The 10,572-nt window shown below is 38.6% G+C and overlaps 2 protein-coding genes across 3 annotated transcripts in view; both read right to left on the bottom strand.

Moving 5' to 3' along the window:
* The window catches only part of LOC110032106, a 31,462-nt gene extending 30,515 nt beyond the window's left edge, over positions 1-947 (bottom strand). Inside the window, exon 1 of one of the 2 annotated variants that reach the window (XR_002294820.1) lies at positions 350-810. The gene's annotated coding sequence lies outside the window, so the exon portion shown is untranslated. Of the gene's footprint in view, positions 1-349 lie in introns of both variants that reach the window. The other variant, XM_020735621.1, reaches the window with a different exon arrangement.
* Positions 948-7,613: 6,666 nt separating this feature from the next.
* LOC110032135 (probable carboxylesterase 2) lies at positions 7,614-8,771 on the bottom strand. Its single transcript, XM_020735659.1, has one exon. It carries the CDS (start codon positions 8,712-8,714, stop codon positions 7,740-7,742), a length of 975 nt encoding a protein of 324 aa, XP_020591318.1. The 5' UTR covers positions 8,715-8,771; the 3' UTR covers positions 7,614-7,739.
* Between the last annotated feature and the right edge of the window lie 1,801 nt (positions 8,772-10,572).

The following is a 10,572-nucleotide window of genomic DNA, read 5'->3' as shown; positions in this document are numbered from 1 at the left end:
AATGCCGAGGTACGAAAAAATATATATAAGATTTTTAATGTCCGAGAATGCCAGAGTTTTGCTACTGCTTAATCTAAGTACTCCAATAAGCTCATAGAACTGAAATCCAAACCAAGGTACGAAATATTAGTTCGAAGTGCAGAACAAGTGATGGGCATGAGATTCGAGCTAATGAGTTAAAATGATAGCAACCTTGCTTCGAACCCAATGAAAACAACTCATAAAGCAACCAACTTTCTTTATGTTCTCTCCACTTAAAACTCGAATAAAACGCCACCGAGTAATAGCTTCGAAGTTTGAACAAAATCAAGAGGCGGACACAATGACACTTCCTTAAGAAAAAGCTCACCTTATTCTGCCGCTTAGGCTGGAAAGAGAAGATGAATCTGAGGAGATTAGGTATAGCATGTGGCCGCCCAAGCACCTTCTCGCGCACATCTGGGTCAACAATCAGATGAGCCAGAGCCCTTGCAGACTCCGACTGCGTCCCGCCATGATCCCCTCCATTCCGCGGCACGGCAACACTCTCCAACAGCCAATCCACTACCGCTCCGCCACCAGCTCCGACGATAGCAGACCGGCGGGCCCCCCCAGGCAATATCAGCCAGCAGCGCAGCTACGCGGAGCTCGAACCCTGATCGGACCTCCTGATTCGCCGACGACAGAACGGACGCCAACGATTTCCACAGAACCGTTGCGGCGGCTCCGGTTTGTACCATCCGGTCGAGCAAGCGGTGGCTTGCACCCTTGTACTTTTCTAGGTTTTGCTCCAGCTCTGCGTAGAGCTGGTTGATCCATGACTGCTTAAGGTCATCGGTCGATCGCGGAGTGTGGTGGAGATATGCCGCGACGGCAACCCCCGAAGTTAGGGCACCGGCTGCGGCGGCGGCATAGAAAGGAATGGATTTCGGGTGGAAAGAGAGGGATGAGGACGACGACAGGGAAGAAGCCGGGTGAAGGCGGTTGGGAGATAGCTTCGTGGATAGCGGGAGGTGGAGATCGAATATGGTCGATTGATTTAGCGTTGAGGTGGGAAGAGGATGAAGAAGAAATGCGCCGCCGCAACGCCGGCGGGGGCGGGAGGCGCGGCAGCTTTAAGAGGCGGAACATGGGTCGAGAAATTTCAGTTTGCCCTTCTTTTATGCTTTCTCATGGCGGTCTTCTCCTCTTCTTCCTTCCTTTCCAAACTTGTCTGCTTTTATTTCGATTTGGATATACTTTCGCTTATGGATGGTTCGTAGTTATATTTGGTGTGTTGATCGCATTAAGAGGACGAATTTCGCGGCTGGGCATTGTTTGCTTCGATTGATGTTCTATTTTATATTCATGAGTCCTTTATTTTTAGGATTTATATGTATCGTTAGCGAGGCTTTAAAAATCGGACATCAAATTGAGAAAAAAAAAAAAAAAAAACCCTTCAAGATTTACAACATTTCTAAATCATCTAATGATAGAACTAATAATTGAGAAAACCGTTAGAAGTTGAAAATGTTCAAAATTTAATGATACAACTAGAGTTTAACCAGATAATATAATAAATATTTAATATTTTTAATATAATTTTAATAATAAAATAATAATAAAGTAATATCATTTTTATTGATTCAATAAATAATATTTTTATTTATGATAATACTTTTGAATACTTCGAACAATATTCTAAATAACAAATTGAAGGCACGATATTTTTTATATTTTTAAATTAAACATATTATTTATAATCAGTTGATTAAACTCAAAATAGTAAAATTGAACAATGAAAGATTGACATATTTTTTAGAAATTGGGTCAGTTAACAGGTTCAACCCCGGTTATAATTGGTTCAATCTTGATTTTATATAGAAACTATTCTAAGCTCGGACAAAACAGACTTAATAATTTGTTGATGATTGAACTAATCGGTCTAGTCCAGTTTTTAAAACCATGCACTAAACTCTAATTTCTACCGAAAGTATAAATCAAAGGGAAAATAGAGGATTTTGGGAAAATACTAATGTTGCAAGGGTAACGGCCCAATTCCTTGCCCAAGGAGTACAAGGAGGAGGCTAGGAGCTGGTTTGATTAAGGCTAAAAGGTCTAAAGTACACTACAGACCGCTAGAGATCAACATCCTAAAGCTAGTACAGACGGTTTGGTTGATGGAGCTTGGGGTAGTCTCTAAGAAACTAGGGGGAGAGTTTGAGAGCTTCGCATAATCAAGTGGATTGAGAGAATGATATTAATTGGCTTCCGGTGAAGCTCATTGTGAGAAATTGAATAACCATCCTTCAGGCCATGAAAGAATTCCTAGAGCTGAAGAATGATGATCTTCCCCTCTCGGGCTTCCCAATAGGCTGCTTTGACAATTATTTTCTAACGAAGAAAAAGTTTCAAGGAGCATTCAACCGAGCAATACTATTAGTACATAAAAAGTTTCAAACCTCTTTTCCTCTTTCATGTTTTCTATATCATTAGTCATGCATTATAACTATGATTATCCTTAGATATCAATTTGCATTACTGAAAACTTCATTTTTTTTTGTAGTCCTTTTATAAGAAAAAATTGATTCAATTTTATTTCCCAAACTAGCTTGAAAGTCGGATGCCTGCAAAGAATACCCTTATAAGATACAAAATCAGCTATACAAAGGGATAAGTCTACATACTTAGAGACTAAAGACCACAAGATATCAACCTAAAAATACTAAAAAAAGATCATGTGACCTATAGAGTCACAGGCTAAGGATAGTCTGAACCTAATGAAAATAATTACGAGCCCCTTTTTTGTTGAGTTATAATTATAACAACTGTGTATCTTCCAATCATGAAGAAAAAGATAGATTTCTCGTAGAAGAATAGAATATTCATGAATGTTCTAAAGCGCTAGGGAAGGATTCCCCATTAAACGACCATAATGCTATGAGGAATAAAAGCTATATCATAAAAAACACTTCAACACTTCACCTCGTGTATATCAGGTCATACAAATGCAAAAAAGTGATATGGAAGCCCAAATAAAATTGTTATTTTCTCATTCTTTTCCCAATTATTTATCAAAGAGTTAAGAGAATCAGAGAATTAAATGTATTAATATAAATGATCATCATAGGCGTCCATATAAAATATTAGCAAGCCCAAATGAACATATACAATCCATCATTTTCCAAAAAAAAAAAAAAACAAAGACAAAGTTAACATATACCAGCTTAACATATACCAGCTGTTAGGTTAATCATGCAGATTGACTTATGAAACTCACCTGTCAAGTACTAGCTATCGAGCTGAATTCCCGAACTCACCTCTTGAGTACCAAATTTTGTATACTAGCTGTTGAGTCGAGCAGATGAGTATTAGTTGTCATGTACCAGCTACCAGATTGACCTGTCGAGTATTAGTCATGAATAAAGGAGGGACATATGCCTGACTCCGTATGACTGCAAGCTATATGATATTCATAGCACATCATTATGGCATCATTGGACTACATAGACATGCATCATGTTATTGTAGAATCATTTAATATTATTCCTTTGCAACCTTGCTGTTTTCCTGTGTTTTATAACCTTCGGTTCATTCGAGCACACTGACCGGATTATCATAGGTAATCTGACGCCTGCTGAGGTTTCTGTTTTGTGCCCTCCCCCTCAAAAGGGTAGTCAAGCACATCGAGTTATTCCTATTTTATTAACTCACATCGAGCCTTCCTCTTCTGCGAAGAAGAGTTTGGCACCTGATAGCGATGCATACAGTGTCGATTGTTCTATTCCAGGTTGTTGGTTCATTCCTCCATGTTTTCATAGATATCCTTGACTTCGACAATTGAATCTTCTCATGAAGGTGCTACCGTTAATTCGGTCCCTATCGCGGATCCGCATATGTTTCCATAGGTCCCTTTGAGGCTACTCCTGCTCCTAGGCTAAGTAGGAGGGCCCGAAAGACCAGGAATAGTTTGTTGCAAACCCAGTAGCAAGTTCCCTCTGATTAGGGCCCGCGTGGAGTCTTTGTTTCCTTGGATGAGAGATTTTTTTGTTATTCTTTCTGGTTGCATGGATCATGTCCCTGCCAAAAATAGGTAGGGGGCGCACACCAACTCAGAACACAAGTTTTCTTACGCCCGCTATTCAAGCTGACTGTTCTTCCACGAGTCTTCTGACGAAGATGATTGCTAGGGTAGTTTCTTCTATACAAGGAAAGGGTCCAATTTCTTGGTAGAAGATCTTGACTCGGATCTCAAAAACACCTGAGTAGGACATGGATCATCTCAAGTACATTCCTCACCCGAAACATACTCGCAATAGGAGACAGGGGTTCTCCTGCCAGTCCACTGCGAGACTAGGTTACTTACGCTCTTTGTTGTGAATCGTCGAGCCTGTCTAGGAGTCCAGAAAGGCTCCAAATATGGAGCTTGATGGGAATGTGTCAAAAATAGGTTTTGTTTCGTTCACTACTGCTTCTGTAGTGGCCAAAAGTAGCGGTGTCGGACCCATCCCTTGCTTTACCATCTTCATCTAACAGTAATAAAAAAAAAGTTTTATTTGTCTATTGTTCTCTTACTTTGAGTAAACATTATGTGCATATTATTTTTAGTACCAAGGAGAGATCCAAGGCGCACCACTATTGATACCCCTCTAATTTGTACTTGAGCGAGTGTTATCGCCTGCTCAAGAGGAATTGGGTCCAGAAGGATCTCACCGCCTTACCTCTTGTGGTTTCACCAGTTTAGAAAGCTACAGTTCTGATCCTGGAGCAAGTTGTCTCCTCAGTCAATCGTAGCTTGAACCTACCTCGGGTTAACCCCGAGGGTAAGTCTGAGTTTGACCTTTTAGGGGATATGTCTAGTGATCTTCCTGATGTTTTCGGTGACCTACTTGGTGAGGAATTGCATGATTTATGATAATAAATGACCATGACATGGTAGTGACCACTTGATGTCAAAGATCCACTTCTGATGACCCTGCACTTAAGCTCGATGTGGATGATCATCACAAGCTTGCTGTCGCTCAAGATGCCCTTACGATCGATCAAGGGGTCCTACTCCTAAGGAGAATATTGTCTTTCTACAGGACCAGGTAGTCATTCTCACTGCACATATCACTGCGTTAAAAGATGATCGGGTTGGGTTCGACGTAGTCTCACCTTCGACACAGGCAAGACATGTTTGGTGCCCAACGTACAGCCTGAACTTGTGAGACATGTACATGCCACTTCTTTTGATGCCACCCACCATGAGTAGGCACCTTCTAACTTGCACTTACAGTCCTTGGTAGACGCAAAAGTCAAGGCTACCTTAGCTGCTCAGCAAGGCGAGACTGTAGTTCGGAGAGGTAGACCTTACCTGATGCATATGAGTACATATCATACCCTCCGGTGTTCGTCCCTTCGTTTTTCAAGCAGTTTGATGGGTTTCAAAAGTCCCTTCAACATATTGCTCAATTTCTTGTGTTGTGTTACTACATTGGGAATAACGATGTTTTACTCCTTTGCCTCTTTGTTACTAGCATGACTGGATTTACTTTTGAGTGGTATGTTGACCTCCCTAACGACACATTCAGAATGTTCGTCGAACTAGAGGATGCGTTCTTAAAACGCTTTATTGGCGCTCATCATTCAGTCACTTTGACTGATTTGATATTGGACACCAAAATGCCAATGAATCTTTAGTAGATTTTGTTATATGTTAGCATAACTTGAGCATGAAGTGTGAGCCACTCCTTCGGGAGTAACATGCTCTCTCCCTTCTCATGGGCAAAATCAAGGGCTTAATTTATGTCTTGTTCAAGATTACTCCTATTAATACCTTCGAGGTATTGATAGAGAAGGTAACTAGTCTGTAGGATAGTGCAGTGTCTTCGGTTCTAAAGTCTGATGATGAAACCAAAGGAAAAAAAGCCTTTTTGGACCAGCCCTTCAAGAAGGACAAAAGAGAGATTAGTGTTAGCTGAAAAAATTTATCATGTCTGTCGAATAAGCTCACTCATCTTCTCAGAATGGAAAGGCCAAGCTTGTGAGTAGAAGAAGTTTAGGATATACTCTTTTAGAAGAGATTGTCAGGTTAATCAATAGTATTTTGATCTACTATTTAAATAAAAAATGTATTGTGACTCATGACCCGACCTCAAATATATTTGATTTTATCAACATTTAGCTCATAAGCTTTATAGATATTTCTGAGAATTGCAATAAATATATTTATTTGAGTTATTCACCTAAAATCAATAATTATTTGTGTTATCATAAAGTAAGATCCATGCTATGCCGATACACAAGCTTAAAAAGCTTGCTTGCATGATTGTACATACAAGATTGATCGTCTATACGGTATGCATGTGATATAATTTACTCGCATGTTTATGAAATTAATATTAGAAAATTGAGTATCATGCAATGGAAATGTCTTATTATCATCAAATCACCATTTTAATTTCTACCACAAACAAAATTTTGCACCATACAACTCACGTTATATTCTTATTTTTTATGAGCTAACTTCTCACATCTATAACAATTTCATCGATCTTGAAATTTCTTCTTTGATCAATATTTTCATTCTTTTTGGATTCATTCAAACTTGACATCTCTGGAAGCATCCAAATTGCCCATCAAAAAGTTAAAATTTGTTGATTGGTAACAAAGTTCTCCAATTGAGTCAAATTCAATCTCTTACAACAATCACATATGTGTGATAATCTTTATTCAAAGCAAGAATTAAAATTTTACTTAGGATAGTTTCTATGTCATCAATCGCATGATTCACATCCCACCCCATAGATCTTGACTAATTAAATATGATTTGAAGCAAGCATACCATTCATGTGTGGTTAATACTGTTTAACTTTAGATGCAAAATGGTAGCAGTCAACATCAAGATTATAAACATCAACCACAAACAAATCTACACCATTGAATACAAATCAATTGTTGGATCAAATAAAGCTGAAGTAAGAAAATAATAATAAACTTCTTGCTTTGTCATCATATTGAATAAGTCAAAGCTTAGGAACAACACAAAAAACAAATAGAAAATCAGACAAAAAAATATGATAAGGTAAGAATAACAAACAAATCTGTTGAAATAAATTTAAATTTATATCTAAATATGAAGATAATTTATAAAAAGGGCATTCATTTCATATTCTTCTTGCCGGCCATTTTGTCACTTGGTTCCTTAAAAAACGCATAGCAATATCCGCCACTTCTTTCCCTCAATCCGTTCGTCTCCAATGAGTCACTCCCAACTTCCCATAAAACAAATTGTATGGGATCATAAATCTTTATTTTGAAAGTATGTCTACTTAGTATAATTTTTTGTAAGATTTTTTTTGGTTAAAAATTAAATTAATTTATTTTTAAAATACTTAAAAAATATTTTGAGGGTATATAAAATAACTAATCATACTAAAACATATCAAATATATTTTAAAATATAAATAAAATTAATAAAAATTAAAAGTTTTATTTATGTGCAGTGACCGTACGTCCGGACAATTGTTCAGATGAGCCGTGGCATATAGACCAAGTCCAAACATATAATGATCTTAAAATATATATATGATTGAAAATACTCAAAATAACAAGAAAACTCCATTAACTCGCAGATTGCATTCAGCAAACTAAAAGGTCAAAGTTAACAGTACTACATAAAGATCAAAAATTTACTTCAACCCAGCAAAATTAGAATATAACATGAAGAACACAAATAGCTCTGGCGCCAATGATATTATTGTCTTAACAACTGAAAAGACTCTGTAGAGAGAGCAGAATTACAAGTCATTGAAGAAGTTGACAATCCGATCCATGAGCTCCACTGCCTTCAAGCTCCCAGGCTTAAAACCATGATCTTCATCCTCCAACTCCAAAAACTCCGCCTCCCCTTCCCACCCGCTCTCCTTCAGCTTCTCATAGTAAAGCCTCCCCCTATCCCTCAACAAATCCCGCTCCGCAACACCCACAAACACTCGCCGGCAGCCCAAAGTCGCCAGGCTCGGCGCACCCTCCGCCACCGGATTGATCCGCGGGTCGTCAAGCCCCGTTGTCTCCGGACACGCAAACGGCCACAGCTGATCGATATTCTCCGCTTTCAGGAATCTCTCCTTACCGCTCTCCGCCCCTTCGTCTCCAATTCTATCCTTCCCCCAAAACAGGGGAAACACCATCACCAGCCCCTCCACCTTCTTTCTCTCCCTCCCAAGCCTCATTCCCATGTTATGCACTATGTTCGCGCCCGAGCTTTCGCCGGATATGAATATTTTCTCCAAGTCGCCCAATTTCGACATCCACGGATCGATGGCGGCGAAAACCCACAGCAACACCTCCCAGCAGTCGTCGTAAGCGGCGGGGAGAGGGTTCTCCGGTGCGAGGCGGTAATTTATTGAGACAGAGAGAACGCCGGCTTTAGCGGTGAGGGAGTTCATGTAGTTATGGTAGATGGAAGAGGAAGAGTGCACGAGGCAGAAGCCGCCGCCGTGGATGGAGATAACGATAGGGAGCTTCTTGGGGATTGTGATGGCGGATAGTGGGAGGTAGAGGCGAGCGGAGAGGCCGGTGGTGGGGTTAATGGTGACGTCTTTGGATTGGACGCATGTTACTGGATCGGCGGAAGGGGGAACGAGCTCGTCGTGGAATAGTCGCTCCACGCGACCGCTCCGGTAAAGGCGGATGGCGCCGGGGAATTCGAACATGATGTCGTGGGTGTCAGTGTTGGGAGAGGAGGAGGAGGAGGTGGTGGAGGAGTTCATGGTGGCGCGGAAAGTTTGGGAGGAGGATTGGATTTCAGGGGATTGGGGGGTGGTAATAAAATAGATCATGTTTTTGAATGACATGAGAATATTTAATGAGTTATGAATATAATAATAGGTTATCTTTTCTTATCAGCTATGTTTTGAAATTGTTAATCTGATTTTTTTTCTAGATGGTATAAATATTAGTGTTTAATTCTTTTTGGAGTTTAAGACTATATTGTTGAATTCTAATATGTCAAGAAGTAAAGTGTTAAGAGAGAGAGAGAGAGAGAGAGAGAGAGAGAGAGAGAGAGAGAGAGAGAGAGAGAGAGAGAGAGAGAGAGGAGAACACTAGCACAATAACGAATAATAAATTTGTGTACAATAATGAATAGTAAATTTATGTACCCTTTATCTAAGATATGAATCCCCTATTTATATGAATGAGTCGTCTTTTAATTACATACTATACTCCTAAAACAAGTAAATACAGTGGTGGTATTTCAGTCAGTACATAAATTTGGCCCGTGGTGGTTGTTGATCTGAGTGAACCTCAAGTTGGGCAGCTGAGATACTGAGAGTTCGTTAACTGATCTGTCGTTGGTCTGGGCAGCCCTCAAGAGGAGACTACTTCAACATCAACTGCTTTGGAACTGGGGGATCCGTCTCACTTTCTCGATTTATTTGAGTTTGGAAATGACAAGTTTGTCCAAGCAGACCTGGTTAGATGGATTCTTGGGAAGTGATCTACCATTTATTCGTCTGAGGCCATCATCTTCCCGACACGTGGATTGGCCGGCTGAACACCTGGTCTTGGTTTTCTCTCGATAGGCCGCACGAGGCCACATCACGTCCTTCACCGTCCCTGATATGTCTTTGTGATTCATGCTGATATATTTTTTATGTACATATATATTTCCATGAGGCTCACACGATCCAAGTGTGACCTCAAGAAGAAAATTAATGGAAGAAAAATGATGTGTACCCTTAAATTCTCTAGGTTTCTTCTTTTGAAAGGGATTCATATAGAAGGCCTTTCTTTTTTCCTCTCTTCTCAAGAGTAAAATATGGGTGGATTGGGTGTATCTTAAGCTGTACTTAGGTGAGATATAAAACAAAAGAAATTAGCTTGGAATAAAGTTCAATTTAAATTTTAAATTGTTAAAAATTATGAAATACTTCCAACTTGATTTTCATAAAATAAACTCAAATTTTTATTTATATAATTATCAATGATAATAAATGCATATTGTTTATTATTAGTACTAGAAAGCGTGTTGAGTTTCCCTAATAAGAATTAGTTGCCATGGCCTCACCAATTTAGAAAGGAGGCTCATGCATCTTCTTACAATGGAAATCAATGCAAACAACCTCAACTTCACCCTATTTTGAAGAAATTTGCAATCAAATTCTTGCATCACCTCTCACTAAGAGATCTATAAATATAAAATTAATTATGTAAAATTTATTCTAAATCGTAAAAGATATTATTTTATCAAATTGAAATAAAATACCTCGCCTGTTATTGTTCAATTAAGGAACATAAATAAATTTTTATCTTCATATCATCAACTAATCAAAATATTATTAACAAGTAAAATCTAACTACCAAATATAAATCTCCCATACTTTTTATAATAGAGGCATTACATAAATATCACCCAAATTCTATGTATTTATAAAGCTAACACAAATTTTGCTTTTTATATCTATGCCACATAAATCCTTCATATTACACAAAAAAAAATATTATTATTTTAACTTCTAAAAATTGAAATGCATAATTTCATGCATACGTAAGATAACAAATACATAAAATTTGAATTTTGTGTGCTAGATATGTATGCACCTAAGAATTGATATATATATATATATA

The sequence above is a fragment of the Phalaenopsis equestris genome, unplaced genomic scaffold, assembly GCF_001263595.1.
Source record: "Phalaenopsis equestris unplaced genomic scaffold, ASM126359v1 Scaffold000878, whole genome shotgun sequence".
In the NCBI taxonomy this organism is placed as follows: domain Eukaryota; kingdom Viridiplantae; phylum Streptophyta; class Magnoliopsida; order Asparagales; family Orchidaceae; genus Phalaenopsis; species Phalaenopsis equestris.
The sequence above is the reverse complement of the archived record's forward strand: the minus strand, read 5'-3'. Positions and strand labels throughout refer to the sequence as shown.